The following is a 19,647-nucleotide window of genomic DNA, read 5'->3' on the forward strand; positions in this document are numbered from 1 at the left end:
AAAACCTTGATTTTTAGTGTCTAGCAAGGTTATGAATTTAGAAGTATTGTGCAGGTTTCTTTTGAGGATGGGGACTGGTAGGTCAGATCTAGCGTGATAGCTCTTGAAAGTTTGTCTCTCAAGTTAGTCCAATAAAAGGTATTACCTTGTCCACCGTATCTCTCTTACTTAAAATGTGGGATTCTGCCCTTGCTAAACTTCAGAATGGTCTTCAGGAGTAGTTCTAAGTAAAACACATTGCAGTAATACAACATGTAGCCTATTGTGAGGACTGTATCAGAAAGGAAAGGGAGCAACCCAATCTCTTGGTCAGCCAAAGACAAAGAAATACTTTAGTTGCCACTGATACCTAAGAATCTAGACACATTCAGAAGTTTAATAACACTGGTATTGCAAAACACTTTCACAAACATTTGTCATAAACCCTCAATAAAAGGAGAATGCACAACTCTGGCTAGCTCCTCCAGTTCCTTCTACTAGTTAGCATCACATAAGGATTAAATTTAAGATACATGCCTAGATGAAAGCTACGTATATTGGATAACACACTCAGAAAGAGGAGACTATTAACTCTAGGCTTTCTTGAAGAGTCATAGAGCTGACTATCAATTTATTAATATTTTTGGCTGTGGCCAGAATCACCTCAGTATTTCCCTATAAAGGCGTGGGAAATTTCTGCATGCCCTCTTGTGGCCAGGTGTGGCACTGCAGGGGAGCCCCAGCTTATTTTTCTCAGTTAGGCATCATGAGAATCATTTTAGCAGAGCTGGGAAGGGAGAACCCAGTACATAACAATACAATAGCATGTCTTCTTTAATAAGGTTTCAGGACAGGAGCAATTACAACAAACAGCATGTAATGTTCTCACCTCAGGACCCTGGTTCAAAGCTTTCAAACTTAGTCATCAAAGTGTCTGAATCTGGTTAGACTAATCTCCTGGATGCTGGGAGAAAGAACCCTCTCCCTTGTTCAGATTCCTGTTTAAATAGCTCATCCTGAGGTTGGACAGGCCTCATTGATTACATACTAGACTGTCCTGGCTATAGGATCCAGCTTGTCCCTTAAAGAGATAGTATACTCCTAGGGAAGCTTATTGAACAGAAGAGGTGATAAGATGTGATGATTCTCAGGGCACCCAGGCCTGTTAGTCACCTTGTTACCCCTTCTCTCCAGTGTGAGGGAATCTTACTTGTGCTTACCTGGGTGTCAGCTCCCTGATACCACCAGCTTGTTAGCCATCCAAGCACTCTCCTTTGGACTCTGTCACCACTTACTTTGCCTTGCAGGTTAATAATAGGGGCATCCCTGGTGAAACATTCCCCTGTCTTGTCCACTTTTATCCACTGAACACTGACAGTAATACCCAGTCCTCTGTCCCCAAAATAACAATATGCACACCAGTTTGTACTATTCAACCCAGGATCAGCACCTTGCTTCATATCAAAGCTCTTAGGTATATTTATAGTGAAAAGAAGGATACGTTTATTACCAAAAATTCAAGATTAAAGTGATAGTGAGTAAGGGTATTAGAAACAAATGGTTAGATATAAAACAAAATTGCAAAATGCTTTCTAGAAACTAAACTTAACCTCCTGACTAAAGTAGTTTTATCTAACCTAAAGTCGTCTTCAGCTTTTCAGACAAACCTGGCTTAGATCCCATTTTCATAAATATAAACACACTGCCTGTTTACTTCCTAGGTATAGGTTGCAGGGGTGTCTTGTTTGCCTCACAGATATACCCCCAAATCTTACTGTGTTTGTACACAGGCAGGATAACCACTGGTGGTTTGTTTTTCCTGTGTGCTGCTTCCTTGTTGACTTCACATCTCTTACTAACTTCTGACTTTGTATGTAAATGGATATCATTGTTTGATCTTACAATGCTTAATTTACATTTTGACAGAGAGATGTACATTTCTGACATCCTGTTTGGAGAAAAACCTGTTTTGTACCCTGCCTTGATATAGACTTCAATATCATTTATTTAGTATATAAACATAATTCCTTACATAGTGTTTATGCGTACATTTCACAATTATATTAATGAGTAGTGTAATCCTGGCTTTGATGATGTACGTACCAGAATCAAGATATTCCTGTAACCCCCTTGCCAGGTGGCATTAAGAGGTTCTTGGATCACAGTGGGACACTATGAGGCCCTGTGTCTGAGGATAAATAGTGGTTCTGAAAAACAGCATGGTTTTTCTAAAACAACCATATCTGCCCTTACCAGGTGTGACAGGAAAGTGAACACCACCTCAACAGTCAGTGGTGTTAAGGGATGATCACTAAATAAATAACATGGACAAATAACATATTAAAAGGAGATCTACAACCAAAAATAACTGTGGTTTCTTTGTCAGACTGACAAAAATCTATAGGTATCCAGAATTGGCCAGTCACTCTTTTGTTCATAACTTTCCTCAAGAATAGGATGTTGGTGACAGGATCAAGATTGTAGCGTCAAGCTGTGATGACTTGAACATACCCTCAAACTGTGGTTTGTAGGTCTATTTGGCATCTTTCGTTCCTTAAGAGGCATTAATAATCCGCAATGATAATAGGCCTGGGGTTCTTTCTGTTGACAGTTTACCAGCCATGAAATGGAAGTGGGTTCGTTTAACAAGTAATTGAATAGATTTATCTAGAATGTGTGGGAGACTGGGTGAAACTTTATTCTGAAAAGACTACATATGTTCCCCCTCCTGTCTGGACGCTACACCTACAGCAAGAGACAAATTGCTCTCAGTCTGAATGATCGTAACAGTAAAGTAATTAGAAAAACCTTCACAGAGATAGCTGGCTCTGCTACTGAGTGAAGAGTGTAAGAGACAAGCAAATAAATGATTTATTCAGTGTTGTATGTTTGTGAAGGTGCAACAGAGGAAACCATATGTTTTCCTTAAGTTATTTTTGTTTGGGCCATCAAATTTAATTATATATTTGGTTCAACTTTCTAAGTTAGAAGCCATAAACAAAACATGGCATGGGGGGTGGTGGGAAAGGAAGGAACATGTTTCTGTATTAATAATGTGAATTAAACACAAACATAGTTTTATGCTTTTATTACCTGCAATGGCAAGAACTAAAAGACGTAGTGTATCACATTCAAAGAGATTAACTGTCTCCACACATTTTGGCTTCATTAACCACTTACAGGAGGCTAATTTTTTTAAAGTAGGGAATATGAGAAAAGGTAGGAAGTTCTGCGGGAGACATATTTGCTCCATTGTTTCATTTTAGTAGATGATACTATTACTGAGCTTTAATAATGTTGTACTGAATTATTAGAACTATACAGCTTGACAAAAATTTTGTTGCATCTTTAGCTGTAAATCAGTGCAAAGAAAAAATACTTGTTAGAGTACATGATAGAAATGAAAAATAAAAAGGTTAAAAATGACATTGTGTTACAAGACCTTCATGCTGACAAAAATAGAAATGGAAGAACAAATACATTCCTTATTTCTCACAAATTAAAGTGAGACTGTAACATTATTTTAATGTTATTTTTTCTCCTATTGCACGTCGAAAGATTTATTTGAAATTATAGAAGTTTCTTTCAAAAAAGATAATAAACTTTAATCATGACTACTGTATGCAAGTTAATGGCAAGAGTGTGGTTACTTTTACTATAAATTAGGGTATTTTAAAAATAAATGGTACGGGGAAGCTGGGGTCTGTTTTTGAAGAGACTATGAAATGAAAAAAGGCAAAACTTTCCCTGGGGATGGTTGGTTTCTGTGACTGTAATAACTTGCAGTTATTTTGTAACCTGCCAGATCAAATGTCCCAGAGCTGGGACAGTTCTTTCAGATCACATTATAGTTAAACCAGGCCTTCTCTTGAATTTGTATTTATGCTCAGGGTAGATGCGTGGAGGAATACTGGTAAAGGTATACTGAAATCTAATCCATTCTAGATGCAGAAGACATTGTTACACTACATTTTGCTGTATTGACACTTCAAATAATAATGATAATGCTGTACAAAATCAGTTGTACAGAAATCACATTGGGTAAATGTTTTAATAACAACAACACTTAGTAGGTCATTAGTAGCTGAAGATATTTTTTATTCTGTTAATTTTTCAGAAGAAATAAATAAAACTCAACATTAATTCAATTAATCAAATGTATAATGGGTTGAAGAAATAATCTTTATCTAGTAGAGTAGTAATTTGGAATAAAATATCCTAATAGAAGATAAATATAGAACCTTAAGGAAACTTAAATTGATTTTTCCCCACATTTTTTATTTTAAAATAATTGTAATTGAATGTAGTGCTAGTAAAAGGGACTGGATTTACAGCACTGTAGTTTCTTTATCCACAGAACATGTATAGCACATACAGTGGTTAGTGAAAGTTTTCTCCATATTGACAAGGTAGAGCAGGGAAGTGAGTCTCAGGCTAAATGAGAGCGGGTAAGGGAAAGTGGCACTATTACTGAATAGGATAAAGTAAAATATAATCTATGTGTCATAATTATTTGCATAATTATGAAGAAACATAATGCACATATTAGCAATTAAATAATTCTATAATTGCATTAGTGTCAAGTAGTGGGCACTTGACCAATTTCTAAATATGTAGATTATTTGATTACAGGCTACTAATTGCCATATCTGTACAGGGAAAAGAGCCAGGAAGACATACTGAACTGCTGATATTTAAACCAGAATTAAGGTCTCCAGGAAAACAGACACATTGTTCTTTAAGTAACATCTAATAGTCCTGATCTTCTGTTTCTAAATAAGAGTCCATATTCTTTGCTCTCACACTTTAACACAAACATTTGTGGGTTAGGGAGCAGGAGCCTGGAAGGGAAGCCACGTCTTTCTCCCCACCAAAATATAAGTGGCTATGTTGTACATAAGATGTAGCTGGATAAAGAAGAGATGCTGAAATATTTTTAACCTAAGAAACATTTATTCACTATGTCAGTTCTTTCCTCCATTCCTCTGTGCTAGTGCTAAAGTCTGAAAAAATAGGAAGCCTGCTGCTTTTGTGTGTTTATTCTTTCTTCTCTTTTACTGTTGTTAATATTTTATTTCATTCTTGGAGATCAAACATTGACAGTCATTATATCCCTAGGACTTTATTCTCTGTGTAAAATGGATCTTTTTTTCGCATTTATTTCAAAGCAAAGATGGTTAAACAAAATTTCATAAAAGTAATAGAATTCAAGCCCTTAACTTCAGTGGGGAATCCCAGAACGCATAAATTGGCACTTTCATTGAGCCTATTTGCTTCATTAAACATTTGTAGCATGCCTTCCTCTTCTGTCCTGCCACAGAGAAAATAAAGGACAATCATCATTATTGTTTCATCCACCAGGCAGCAAAAGATGCAAAAGATTTGTGAATCCAGCCTTTATATATAGGCTCCATCTGTCCCATGTCTTTTCCTTCCAGTTCGTTAGCCTCCGTGTATCTAGAAGCACATTTCTGTTTTCTTTCTTTCCTTCTTCCTTTAGTTCTCATTCCTGTTTTATTTTCTAGGGATAAGAAAGAAAAAACAAACATGGGGGGCGGGGCGGGGGGAAGAGGCTCACAAAAGGAGGACAAGGAAATAGATAACCAAGTATTCCCATGATCCTGGGGAAGAAAAGACAGGTGGAGAGAGTGTGTTGAAGACAGAGCAGAGAGTTATCCAACTAGGTATTTATTTGTTTATTTTTATGGTCCCATTGCCCTGATATCAGAGGTCAATACTGGAGTCCTCCACCTTTCACCAGGGTTCTTGAGGGAATGGGGCAACGCCTGAATGATTTCTCATTGTTGCCAATCTTGCCTTTCTCCTGGGTATTTGAGTGGTATGCTATCTCCTAACTGCAGTGAAAGAAGAAGTCCTGGGAAGACTAGCTCAGCTGGAATCTGGTGACATCAAACGCCTTGGCAAAATTGTCTGGCTCACCTTGACTGTATCTGCTAAGTTCACTTGGTTCAGCTGTTGAAACCCAACACCCTGTTCAGCTGTGTCTTCACTGAGTATTATAATGGAAGCTTGAAGGTACAACTTTCTCCCTTTCCCCCAGTTACTGAAAGAGCTGAGAAAAATTGGCCGAGACAGTGGTGGTGATATTGCTTGCTCTTGGGTGGACTCACCACTCATGTTTTTCTGGCTTGATGAGCATGATGATTAATCTCTCTATATGTATCCCAAAATACGAGATTGTCTTCCCTACAGCTTTGTTCTCTTCAGTTACCCAGTCACCTCAGGTAACTGTATTGAAGTTTATGGAATAGGGTTCCATAGAATGGGGTTTCTTGCTGAGATTGCTAAGTGCCTGGTGAATGGCATAAAATTCTCCACATTTTGTGTTTCACATCTTGGACAATATGAAGACATTTATTAGATAGTATAATTCAAGAATTAGATAGTATAATTCATTTTCTGATTCCTTCAGAATGTTTTTGACTTCCTCATAACAGTTTCCAAGGATTTGCACCTTTGCTGTATTCTTCGTCTTAGGTCTTGGGATATTGCTTTCCACCTCTACATTGGCTTTTCTGCTTTCAGTTATTTCAGAGGCCTTTACTTTGCTGTAATACGCTCCCCGGTAACTCTCTCTGTTACTTCACAATGGAAGCTTAATAGGAGCTGTCTTTCAAAGTAGCTTTTTTAGTTGTAATCACATCTGCTAGGCCAGATAATGAATGGAGTTCTCTTATTATTACTCCCATCTTCAGTTTTACACGTGAGGAAGGTGTTTTTTTGCTGTCTGCTGGACTTCATCCTGAAATTGAACATGGAGTTATGGCAACCAACTCATTGTCCTTCCCATTCTTTGCTCTTACCCAAGACAGAAAACTGCATTTGTTGGATGTGAAATCTATTATGTAGTGACATTTATGCCATTTGCAGGAATTTAGAAACCTTAAGTCTTTGTGTGTGTTTTGAGAGCTATCAAACAGAAAAGACTGCGACAAAAGCTGCAATTGCCAGGTATGTTAGAGTAAAATTACACAAGTATAAGTTGTAATTCCCAGAGGGTTTTGTGGACAATACCAAAGGAGCAGTGGAGGGAAAAGAAGATTAAGTAAAACTAAAATATGGATACACAATATAAGTCCTGTGATGGTGTGTCAGAACATTGTTGTAACCAGGGAATCCCACTGAGTTCAGTGTAGACCATTGCAACATGCTGCTAAAAACTCTGATTACAAAATGCTATTAAACTTGTACCTGTGTGCATAGACTTACTTTATACAAAACAGTATACAGTAATCCCTTTTAAAAGTATAATATATGGATGCAGATCGTGACAAAATATGTCACTAAATTGGAACACCAAATGTGACATAAGTAAATGTTAATGCCCAAGGGCAGTTCTGAGAACTGTGCAACTGTGTTGCATACATATGTCCTTCATTTTTTTTTCTTTGCACAGGAGGTGATTCAGAAAGATTGATTACTTCATGGAAAGCGTGGTGGCAAATTGTTCCAATGATGGCTCAGAAAAAAAACAAAATGCAGAAATATAATTTTATTACATAATGTATGGCTGTGCATTCATTGGTTTGCAATTACGGTGTATAGCATATTCTGAACTGCTGGCTGTCATGCGTATGAAACTTTCAAACCTGTTGCTTCATTTAGAATTATAAACCTGAGGAATTTTTTTTTGTATGAAAATCTTTGAATAATTAACATGATTGGATTATTCAAGATGACAGGGTGAACACAGGTTTCAGAGTAACAGCCGTGTTAGTCTGTATTCGCAAAAAGAAAAGGAGTACTTGTGGCACCTTAGAGACTAATTTGTTAGTCTCTAAGGTGCCACAAGTACTCCTTTTCTTTTTAGGGTGAACACAAACTCCTTTCAGGAAACACATTTAATATCTGTGCAAAATAATATTTTTGTACACAATACACAGATTATCCTAATTAGTAAGCCTAACTTTATTCTCACATATCTGTAAAGCTTTCTACAGGGACAGGATCTAGCCTCCATGATGATCACAAGCTCTTTGCATGAAATTTTGTATCTATAATTATTTTAATATTATGAAACTTGAAAAAAATGTTCACTTTTTTACAGCTAATGATTTTACATGAATTGCATACTGGTATCTAGTGGGGACTCTGTGGGAGGATGAACACGGAGGAGGTGGAGCTACTGAGTGACTCCAAGTATAGAAACTATGTAGCAGCGGTTGACAAAGCACTGAAGAACTTTGAATACTCCAGTGAATGGGCAGATTTGATATCAGCACTTGGAAAGTTAAACAAGGTATGACAGTAGCACACTTCAGAAGAGGCAGCAGATGTATGGGAGAATAACATAACATAAAAAGATAAGGGTTTAACAGTCTAAAACCTAAACTATTATTAAACTGTTGGAAAAATAGCTTAGCAGGTTAACCTCCACATAAGTTAAATTGCTCAATGAACAGAAATTTCGGAGGCGCTAACAAGCTCTTTGATGATGGACACCGCTTTTTCTTATTTTTTTCCGGACTCCTGTTTGTTTCTTCTTTCTTCCTTCCTGAGATCACGCCTGTAGTTCCCCCACCACCTCCACAATTCCTCTAATTATAAAGAGGAAGCTATAGTACACTAGGGAGGGATCTTTCTGTCCATACCCCAGATATGCTTGCCTTTATGCTGACCTCTCTCATGCTTCCAACCAGACAAGATGGTCCCTCGCTCCACACGGTAGTCCCATTTGGTTCTCTGCCTGTTATTCTTCCACACATACTTGTCCCCTTCCATCTTGGCTGTACTGATCAAGTCTGGAAGGAATTTACAAAGTATGTGTTTGTTAAACCAATTGTGTAACAATTCATCCCAAATAAAACAGCTAAAGACATAATCCTTGCCAAAACCAACAGATTGAAACAAATTTGAAGTCTCTAGTACAAGCATTTTTGGTGCACTCATGAACCAAAAAATGTTAGGAAAAACCCAGTTCAGTTTCTGAATCATAATATTTCCAAAAGTCTTTTCCAATTTGCTCCAAATTTTAACTACAAAATCACAAATTTTACCATGGGCTAAGATCAGGTATATGAAATTCCATGGCAAGGGGTAGGATAGTGCAGCTAGAAATTGGGTTTATAATGGGAAGATAGGTTCAGTCCAATTAGTAGTTCATTTTCAGTAGGCTATACATATAATTTAAATCCCTTGAAATAATTTAGTATGGGGTATGAAATATTTTGTAATTTTCAACTGATTTATATATATAAAGCTTACAGCAAAAGATGTAATTTTTGTTGCTTACTCTGAGGGTAATCTGGGACCAGAAAACTGGATAAGAAATTTTTATCCATATTTCTAATGGTTTTCAGTGGAAACTATTACTATGATCAATGAGAAAGAGAAAGCACCGCATTTTTTACAGGAGTACACTGAAAATCCTTCATTCCCTTTCTCTTTTGTTAAACGTGGTGTAGCTTTGTTTATATTTAATCCCAACACTTCTAAACTTTTTAGCAGAATTAATAATTTACTCTAATTTACATTATTGGACCAACCCTATATTTCTCATGCCCAGAACTACCAGTAAGAGTTATGGATGAGGCCAGGATACAGGACTGGACTCTGAACATTGTTACTGCTTTGTCGATTTGTCAGCAAGATAAAAATATGTAATAACTCAGTGTACTTCTGTGGCACTGCACAAACATAGGCCCGGATCCTGCAAGAAGCTCCATGTGAGCAGCCCCTTGTGTGCTCCCATGGAGCCTCATTGAACACTGTTGGGTCCCTTGTGTGCCCACAAGTCAGCCCCTGTGGAACTCCATAAAGGACTGGAGCCTCAAACTAACTGGTCTGAAGCACTTTTATTTTGCTCATTATGTCCTGTGGAATATTGAAAATTTGGGAGTACTGGTGCGGTTGATGAGGACTACAGAGTAGTCAATTTGTATAAAAAAAGCTTTAACTTTATTTTTTAATGTTGGTTATGGTATTCTCAGTACATTCTTACACTAAATAATGATGCATTATTAACAGAAACACCCAAAAATTCAAATGCAATTCTAAATTCCAATATCAAAGGTAACCGTGAATTCATTTATTTCAGTTCTACAGTTTTTTGTTTTGCACACTGCATCAATCTATGCTTCTTAAACAGCAGCTGTTGATTTTTGCCTGGAATAATTTTTACAGGGGTCACAAACCGTCCTTTTTCTGGTGAGTTTCTTCTGGCAATCTGTATAGGCAGCTGGAGAGTTTTAATTTCTGTCTCGAAATACCACGGTGATAAATAGTGCCACAAAAACATGAATAAAATAGAATAGACAGACTTTAACTGTGGGCCCTGATGTAAGTGAAATTGCACAGATTTACTCAATTTCACTTATGACAGGCATAGAGTAGGCCTCAGGGTAGAAGACAGTAGAACAGTTTATTAAAATTGAAATGTGGGACAGTTTTGTTTGTTTGGGTCATGGAAATATATTATTACGCCCAAGTGGGATATTTTTAATTGATTTAAATTTTTCTTGACAGGTTTTACAAAACAATGCAAAGTACCAAGTAGTACCTAAAAAGCTGACCATAGGCAAGCGTCTAGCGCAATGCCTTCATCCAGCCTTGCCAGGTGGGGTTCATCGGAAGGCACTTGAAACCTATGAGATTATCTTCAAAATCATTGGACCCAAGCGTCTGGCTAAAGATCTTTTCCTGTACAGGTAAAAATAGTTAAAATGTCATTAACTTTCAGATTTTTAGTTCATTTAATGTAGTTTAGAAGACTTTTTCAGTTTCATTTTTTAAACATGTTTTTAAAGAGTCTATTCTGATGGACAATATATGCTAGAGCAAAATAAGCCCTTTAGCTGCAGCATCTTGCAATATGACAAGTTACAGGCTGATGATCAACCCAGTATCCTGTAATCTAACCAAAAACACCACTGCTGATGCTCGGTGTAGGAAGACAGGCTCCAAGGTGCCAAGCATCTCCATTAAAGGTGGCCTCAGCCATCTAAGGATCAAGTCCTTGAAGGACAAGCAGTGGCTTTTAGACAGAAGTATTATCTGGAGTCCAAGACAAGAGGGTATTTGAGAAACAACGAGATACTCTTTGGTTGTTGAGAGTGACATGGCACTTTGTATATATTTGAGGAAAGAAAAAATAAATTTCTTCAGGCAACTTCATATTTTTAAAATATTTTCATTTCTATCATGTACGAATAACAGTTTCCACAAAGTTTTCTTTTCATTAGGGATTGTTAGGTGTTCTCTGAGCCTCTTACATCAGTGTGACTCCAAGCATAATTTTTCCTAACATATACTGATTATTTATTTATTCAGGGTCTGATCTATAACATCAATGGGTTTTTGAATTAGGCCCACAATGATTCTGAAAAATAAAATTGTGTTCAGAATTCTTCTGTTTTTTACAGTTTGGTAGTAATTTATGAGATTTGGCAGAGACAGTGAAGATGTATTTTTGTTAGTTAGAAAGCCTCTCTTTTGTTCATCAGATTTAAAACTGACTTCTGTTTTCCTGAAATAGCTATAGAAGCAGCAATTGCACATAGCAAATGTAGAAAATCACATAAAGACACTGAGTTATAGAAAGATCAGATAAAAGAACATTCTGTGCTGTTAAAGGGATCAACCCAGTGAAAAGATTATTTTTTTATATGTAATCCCAGTTTTTGATCATTTGGAGAACAGTCATAATCCGGGAATGAACCATAGCATTAGTAGTCTGCCTTGTGTTTGGCTCTGTTTAGTTAGATTTTATTGTTTTGGAATGGGGGTATGGAGAACGGGTATTAGTTTATCACCCTCAAAATGGGGAAAAAACCCTCATAATGAGAGTAATCTATTGTTCATTTACATTTATTCAATGCTTTTTGTTCTTATGCTTATAAAATTAAACTTTCCTTTAACCCTTTTTAACATTCATACATGAGTAATGGGGCTATTGCTAGTTTGAGGACTCATTTGTGGGCTGAATATCTGCAATCAATGGATACTGTGTTTGTTTTAAAAATAATTTTGTGTGATATTCGTATATTTATTTTGTTTGTCCTGTATCTTATTTTTGTAAAGTTCAAGATCATAGTTCTTATTATAGGGAAATAATTTTCTGTACTTTTTAATTTCTTCAAATTAAAAACATTAGTTCCCATTATGCCATGTTTACACTTCTGTGTTTTCCTTATAAACTTGAAGATGCTTTACTTGTGTTTTTTTCATTTGATAATTCTTTTTCTAGTATCCTGCATTTAAGATTTAATTTTCCAGAGGTGGATCAGTTAAAATGATAGATTTTTCCCCCCAGTCTTACTAAAGTAGTTCAGTTTCATCTTGTTATATAGTTGTTACAAGTCACATGCTATTCTGTATCTCCCTTTCTTGATAAGACTGCATCAAGTCAACTAGGGGCCTCACTGTACCAGTCTATTAACCTGGGACGTGCTCATCACCATAGTGGCTCTGTGCCAATACAAAACACTAAGATAAAAATATATTCTTGTGACAATGCTGAGCACTGCTATAACTGTTTTGTGTGACCTAGTTTAGGGGTGTCACATAAATAGCTTCCTGAAACAGTATTATTGTATTTTATTATTTACAGTTCTGGGCTATTTCCTCTTCTTGCCAATGCTGCTATGTCTGTCAAACCAGCATTACTCAGCCTGTATGAGATTTATTACCTTCCTTTGGGAAAAACATTAAAACCTGGTCTGCAAGGATTGCTAACTGGGATTCTGCCTGGTTTAGAGGAGGGATCAGAGTACTATGAGAGGTGAGGATATTATATACTAATATATTTGTACTACTTAAATATTGGCTTTTAATTTTATGAAGTGTTGAGTTTTGCTGATATGTTAAAAAAATTAGATATTTAAGTAACAGGTTTTATCCAGAAAATGATGTAATCAGAGATAAACATTAAGATGATATTTTTTTAAAAGTTCCGAATATTATGCAAGAAGAAAGAGAAACTACTAATTAATGGCATATATTCAAAGTAAATCAAATCAGGTCGGTCCCAAATTGAACTCATTTTACAGTTTTAGAGATATGTAATTGTCATAAATATAAAGGGAAGAGAACCACCTTTCTGTATACGGAACTATAAAATCCCTCCTGGCCAGAGGCAAAACCCTTTCAAGAAGCTAAGATAACCTCACTGGCACCTAACCAAAATGATCAGTGAGGAGACCAGATACTTTCAAAGCTGGGGGGCGGGGAGGAAACAAAGGGTCTGTCTGTCTGTGTGATGCTTTTGCCGGGAACAGATCAGGAATGCTCTTCATAACTCCTTAAGTTGGTAAGTAATCTAGCTAGAAATGCGTTAGATTTCCTTTTGTTTAATGGCTGGTAAAATAGCTGTGCTGAATGGAATGTATATTCCTGTTTTTGTGTCATTTTGTAACTTAAGGTTGTGCCTAGAGAGATTCTCTGTGTTTTGAATCTGATTACCCTGTAAGGTATTTACCATTCTGATTTTACATAGGTGATTCTTTTACTTTTTCTTTAATTAAAATTCTTCTTTTAAGAACCTGATTGCTTTTTCATTGTTCTTAAGATCCAAGGGTTTGGGTCTGTGTTCACCTATGCAAATTGGTGAGGATTTTTATCAAGCCTTCCCCAGGAAAGGGGGTGAAGGGCTTGGGGGGATATTTTGGGGGGAAGATGTCTCCAAGCTCTTTCCCTGTTCTTTGTTTAACACGCTTGGTGGTGGCCGCATAGGGTTCAAGGACAGGGCAAAGTTTATACCTTGAGGAAGTTTTTAACCTAAGATGGTAAGAATAAGTTTAGGGGGTCTTTCATGCAGGTCCCCACATCTGTACCCTAGAGTTCAGAGTGGGGAAGGAACCTTGACAGTAATACACTAGAAAATGTATTTCTTCCATTTTAGTAGGTCCCCCCCATGATTGTTTTACCATTTACAAACTTTGAAAACAAATAGGTGTAACACTTAATCTTGGTCCAGAATATAAATCTAAATTAAGTGCAAGGTATAGTAGTCAAGAGCAGTAGGACCTTCTCTTCAGTTTACACACTAAAATTCCTATAATAGTATTGACCTTTCTGAGTGCAATGTATATGTGTGAATACAAGTTTGCAGCAGTCAGGCCAGGGAACGGCAGCTCTTTCTATCTGGGGAGTTCCAGCCACAAACAGGAGGCGAGGAGTGTTGTGATATTGTTGACAAGCACTGTAGACCATGTGCAGCTAATGGTGGGATCTTGTCCCTATGGAGGATGAGAGCACACTTAGTCTTTGGAAAAAGTTCTCTAGTTTTTTCAGGCTAAACTCCAAAGCAAGTATTATAGACTCTCCAAGTAGGGAGCTATTAATATGCAGTTTACATATTCTTCATATTTCAAGTCCCAAAACTGTAAAACTCTTAATTTTCACAGTTTGAGTCCAGTAAGAGCAATGGCTCCTATCTGTTTCTTTGACATGTATATATGTTGAATTACAAAAGTTGGTGGGGAAAAAATAGCACAAAAATGTAGATTGTCATAAGAAAAATAGAGAACGGTTTATTTTTTTCTTCCAAAACAACTTTGTATTGTGGTCATGATTTCTGCAAATGACAAGGCATGCTAGGGTGTATCTACAATGTAATGAGACACCCGCGGCTGCCCCGTGCAAGCTGACTCAGGCTCTTGGCAGAAGGATGCTGGAACAATTTTTATAGTAGGGATGCTGAGAGCCATTGAACCAAACTGTAAACCCTGCATATAATGGAAACCACTTCAAGACAGGGGTGCGGTAGCACCCCCAGCAGCCCTAGTTCCAGCACCTGTGTGTCCAGGATTGTCCTGGAGTCTCCAGAAATTAAAGATTAATCTTTAATTAAAGATTATGTCATGTGATGAAACTTCCAGGTATACATCCAACCAAAATTGGCAACCCTAGCTCGTGGGTCTCGGGCTAAGGGGCTGTTTAATTGTACTATAGATGTTTGGGCTTGGCCTGCAGCCTGAGCCCCAGGAACCTCCCACTCCCAAGGTCCTAGAGCCTGGGCTCCAGCCTGAGGCCCCAGTGTCTGTACTGCAGTTAAACAGCCCTTAGCCTGAGCCCCTTAAGACCAAGTCAACTAGCACGGGCCAGCTGTATTTTTAAGTGCAGTGTAGACATACCGATGGTGTAATACTTCAATGTCCGCCCTGATCAAGTATTTTGTGCTGCGATTCAAGTCCATACTATAGAAACAAGCTTCTCTATGATAAAAATTTAGGTTCAGCTTTTAAATAGGGTCAAGCTGATCTTCGCCTGTGTAAAAAAGTAGTCGTTCATGGAATGTACTTCATAAGTACTTTTGTCCACATAGAAATTGTGAAGGATGTATCTTGCTTTGTATTTTCTTTTTTAAATTTTGTATTAAAATCAGTGCCAGACACATCTCTCTTTCAGTGTTAATTTATTTTTCTATTGCCAGTGGGTAATGCTGATATTCCCTATAGATTGTGATATTCTTGGAGGTCTCATAAGATAATATATATTATAGTGCATTGCTTTCTGCAGCAAAAAATCTCTGTCTGCTGTATTTCGCTAAATATTGAACTTTACATTGATCGCTGCTTGTGTACATACAGCCTGATTTCATGTTTTGTAAAGCAGAAAATGTTTAGTTTCCAAAGGTCTGAGCTAATGCACCCTCTCTGTTCCATTGACCTCTTTTGTCACTTGTGCTGTAGAACCAACACACTGTTGGAGAAGGTTGCTGGTGCAGTCGACCAATCAGCATTCTACAGTGCCCTTTGGGGTAGTCTTCTTACCAGTCCTGCGGTTCGGTTACCTGGAATCACATATGTCCTCTCCCATCTAAACAGAAAGCTTTCAATGGAAGATCAGCTCTATATAATTGGCAGTGACATTGAGTTAATGGTAATATGTTCATTCGTTAGTGTAACTCTCATTTATATAACTGTACAGCTTCCAGGGGTTTTCTGATGTCTTCTCAGTCTTTGAAAATAATCTTTATAGAAATAAATAAATACATTGTGTCTATTTTTAGCACTAGTTAGACTTAGGGCGACCAGATAGCAACTGTGGAAAAAAAGGGACGGGCGTGGGGGTAATAGGTGCCTATATAGGAAAAAGTCCCCAAAACCAGGACTGTCCCTTTAAAAACGGGACATCTGGTCACCCTAGTTAGACTGATATAGTATGCATGTTAGATGAAATTTCATAATTTAGATTTTAAAAATTGCTTAGTGTTTTTAAATTGGCCATTCATTACACTTTTCAATAAAAGTAGCAAATTTCATGTTGCTTCTTGAAAAATGTGTAGTGAATTACTTTGCTGATTAAACTAAATCAAGCCATGCATATATTAAGCAAAGCTTAAATGCTTTCTGTGGTTAGTAGAAATTGTGCCAATTATATCTTTCTTCCATGTTTTCATAATTTCATTTTTTATGTGTGTACATTGTTTACATTATATCTAATTTTGAACCAGGTTATTTTGATTTATAAAATATTCAGTATATTTAATAAGAGGACTGTACAGATATCTGTTTTGAGGGGTGTATGTACATATTCTTTGAAATATAATAAATTATGATATTTTAATTACAAGTCTGTTTTTAATGGCAATGTTGTTTCAGGTGGAAGCAGTAAGCACATCAGTGCAGGATTCCAGTGTATTAGTACAAAGGAGCACATTAGACCTTATACTCTTCTGCTTTCCATTCCATATGAGTCAGGTAAAATTTTAATATAAAATAAAGAAATATATATCCACATACTCTTGCATGTATAGATTGTTTTGCAATCAAGTGATGATATTAAGTCAATCTTTATTAATGGCTTTCTCCAAAATCAGAATAAATAGAATCCTCTATAAGAGAATCTCTCTCAAGTAGCTTGTGTGTTGGCATACAATGATCCTTGTCTTAGTCTCATTGTGTTTAATATGTTGACATTTTACTGAATACAGACGGAATATAAGAGAAAACATTATTTACAGAAACTTTTTTTTATGGTTAGAGATGGGATCTGCTCTATTAGATATTTCCCCGCACAATTCCTAATTGAGTAGAAAACAAGTTATGTACTCATTTGTGAGTTTTCAGGTCGTCAGTATTGGAGAACTAAAAATGAATAGTTAGGGTATGTCTACACTACGAAATCAGGTCGAATTTATAGAAGTCGGTTTTTTAGAAATCGGTTTTATATATTCGAGTGTGTGTCTCCCCACAGAAGATGCTCTAAGTGCATTAAGTGCATTAACTCGGCGGAGTGCTTCCACAGTACTGAGGCTAGAGTCGACTTCCGGAGTGTTGCACTGTGGGTAGCTATCCCACGGTTCCCGCAGTCTCCGCTGCCTATTGGAATTCTGGGTTGAGATCCCAATGCCTGATGGGGCTAAAACACTGCTGCGGGTGGTTCTGGGTACATATCGTCAGGCCCCCGTTCCCTCCCTCCCTCCGTGAAAGCAAGGGCAGACAATCGTTTCGCACCTTTTTTCCTGAGTTACCTGTGCAGACGCCATACCATAGCAAGCATGGAGCCCGCTCAGGTAAACGTCACCGTATGTTGCCTGGGTGCTGGCAGGCGCGGTAGTGCATTGCTACACAGTAGCAGCAACCCATTGCCTTGTGGCAGCAGACGGTGCAATAGGACCGGTAGCCGTCATCATCATGTCCGAGGTGCTCCTGGCCACGTCGGCCGGGAGCGCCTGGACAGACATGGGCGTAGGGACTAAATTTGGAGTGACTTGATCAAGTCATTCTCTTTAGTCCTGCAGTCAGTCCTATTGAACCATCTTATGATGAGCAGGCAGGCGATATGGATTGCTAGCAGTCGTATTGTACCATCTTCTGCCAGGCAGGCAAGAGATGAGGGTGGCTAGCAGTCGTATTGTACCATCTTCTGCCAAGCAGCCCTGAGATGTGGATGGCATGCAGTCCTTCTGCACTGTCTGCTGCCAGCCAAAGGTGTAAAAGATAGATGGAGTGTATCAAAACAAGAAATAGACCAGATTTGTTTTGTACTCATTTGCTTCCCCCCCCCCCCGTCTAGGGGACTCATTCCTCTAGGTCACACTGCAGTCACTCACAGGGAAGGTGCAGCGAGGTAAATCTAGCCATGTATCAATCAGAGGCCAGACTAACCTCCTTGTTCCAATAAGAACAATAACTTAGGTGCACCATTTCTTATTGGAACCCTCTGTGAAGTCCTGCGTGAAATACTCCTTGATGTAAAGCCACCCCCTTTGTTGATTTTAGCTCCCTGAAGCCAGCCCTGTAAGCCGTGTCGTCAGTAGCCCCTCCCTCCATCAGAGCAACGGCAGACAATCGTTCTGCGACTTTTTTCTGAGCGGACGCCATACCAAGGCAAGCATGGAGGCCGCTCAGCTCACTTTGGCAATTAGGAGCACATTAAACACCACACGCATTATCCAGCAGTATATGCAGTGCCAGAACCTGGCAGAGCGATATCGGGCGAGTAGGCGACGTCAGTGTGGTCGCGTGAGTGATCAGGACATGGACACAGATTTCTCTGAAAGCATGGGCCCTGCCAAAGCATGCATCATGGTGCTAATGGGGCAGGTTCATACTGTGGAACGCTGATTCTGGGCTCGGGAAACAAGCACAGACTGGTGGGACCGCATAGTGTTGTGGGTTTGGGACGATTCCCAGTGGCTGCGAAACTTTTGCATGCGTAAGGGCACTTTCATGGAACTTTGTGACTTGCTTTCCCCTGCCCTGAAGCGCATGAATACCAAAATGAGAGCAGCCCTCACAGTTGAGAAGCGAGTGGCAATAGCCCTGTGGAAGCTTGCAACGTCAGACAGCTACCGGTCAGCTGGGAATCAATTTGGAGTGGGCAAATCAACTGTGGGGGCTGCTGTGATGCAAGTAGCCCACGCAATCAAAGATCTGCTGATATCAAGGATAGTGACCCTGGGAAATGTGCAGGTCACAGTGGATGGCTTTGCTGCAATGGGATTCCCTAACTGTGGTGGGGCCATAGACGGAACCCATATCCCTATCTTGGCACCGGAGCACCAAGCCGGCGAGTACATAAACCACAAGGGGTACTTTTCAATAGTGCTGCAAGCTCTGGTGGATCACAAGGGACGTTTCACCAGCATCAGCGTGGGATGGCCGGGAAAGGTACATGACGCTCGCATCTTCAGGAACTCTGGTCTATTTCAAAAGCTGCAGGAAGGGACTTTATTCCCAGACCAGAAAATAACCGTTGGGGATGTTGAAATGCCTATAGTTATCCTTGGGGACCCAGCCTACCCCTTAATGCCATGGCTCATGAAGCCGTACACAGGCACCCTGGACAGTAGTCAGGAGCTGTTCAACTACAGGCTGAGCAAGTGCAGAATGGTGGTAGAATGTGCATTTGGATGTTTAAAGGTGCGCTGGCGCAGTTTACTGACTCGCTTAGACCTCAGAGAAACCAATATTCCCACTGTTATTACTGCTTGCTGTGCGCTCCACAATATCTGTGAGAGTAAGGGGGAGACGTTTATGGCAGGGTGGGAGGTTGAGGCAAATCGCCTGGCTGCTGGTTATGCGCAGCCAGATACCCAGGCGGTTAGAAGAGCACAGGAGGGCGCGGTACGCATCAGAGAAGCTTTGAAAACCAGTTTCATGACTGGCCAGGCTACGGTGTGAAAATTCTCTTTGTATCTCCTTGATGAAACCCCCCGCCCCTTTGTTCACTCTACTTCCCTGTAAGCTAACCACCCGCCCC

General features: G+C 38.7%; 1 protein-coding gene across 5 annotated transcripts in view; it reads left to right on the forward strand.

Moving 5' to 3' along the window:
- Nucleotides 1-19,647, forward strand: part of DOP1A (DOP1 leucine zipper like protein A) — an 89,986-nt gene that overhangs the window by 7,016 nt on the left and 63,323 nt on the right. For 4 of the 5 annotated variants that reach the window (XM_078852133.1, XM_078852134.1, XM_073336554.1 and 1 more), the window contains 6 exons: nt 5,841-6,015; nt 8,048-8,239; nt 10,465-10,646; nt 12,548-12,718; nt 15,630-15,819; nt 16,542-16,640. In XM_078852133.1, coding sequence (XP_078708259.1) covers nt 8,102-8,239; nt 10,465-10,646; nt 12,548-12,718; nt 15,630-15,819; nt 16,542-16,640 — 780 coding nt within the window. In that variant the 5' untranslated portion in view covers nt 5,841-6,015; nt 8,048-8,101. The remainder of the gene's footprint in view (nt 1-5,840; nt 6,016-8,047; nt 8,240-10,464; nt 10,647-12,547; nt 12,719-15,629; nt 15,820-16,541; nt 16,641-19,647) is intronic. The other variant, XM_073336552.1, reaches the window with a different exon arrangement.

The sequence above is a fragment of the Lepidochelys kempii genome, chromosome 3 (genome assembly GCF_965140285.1).
Source record: "Lepidochelys kempii isolate rLepKem1 chromosome 3, rLepKem1.hap1, whole genome shotgun sequence".
In the NCBI taxonomy this organism is placed as follows: domain Eukaryota; kingdom Metazoa; phylum Chordata; order Testudines; family Cheloniidae; genus Lepidochelys; species Lepidochelys kempii.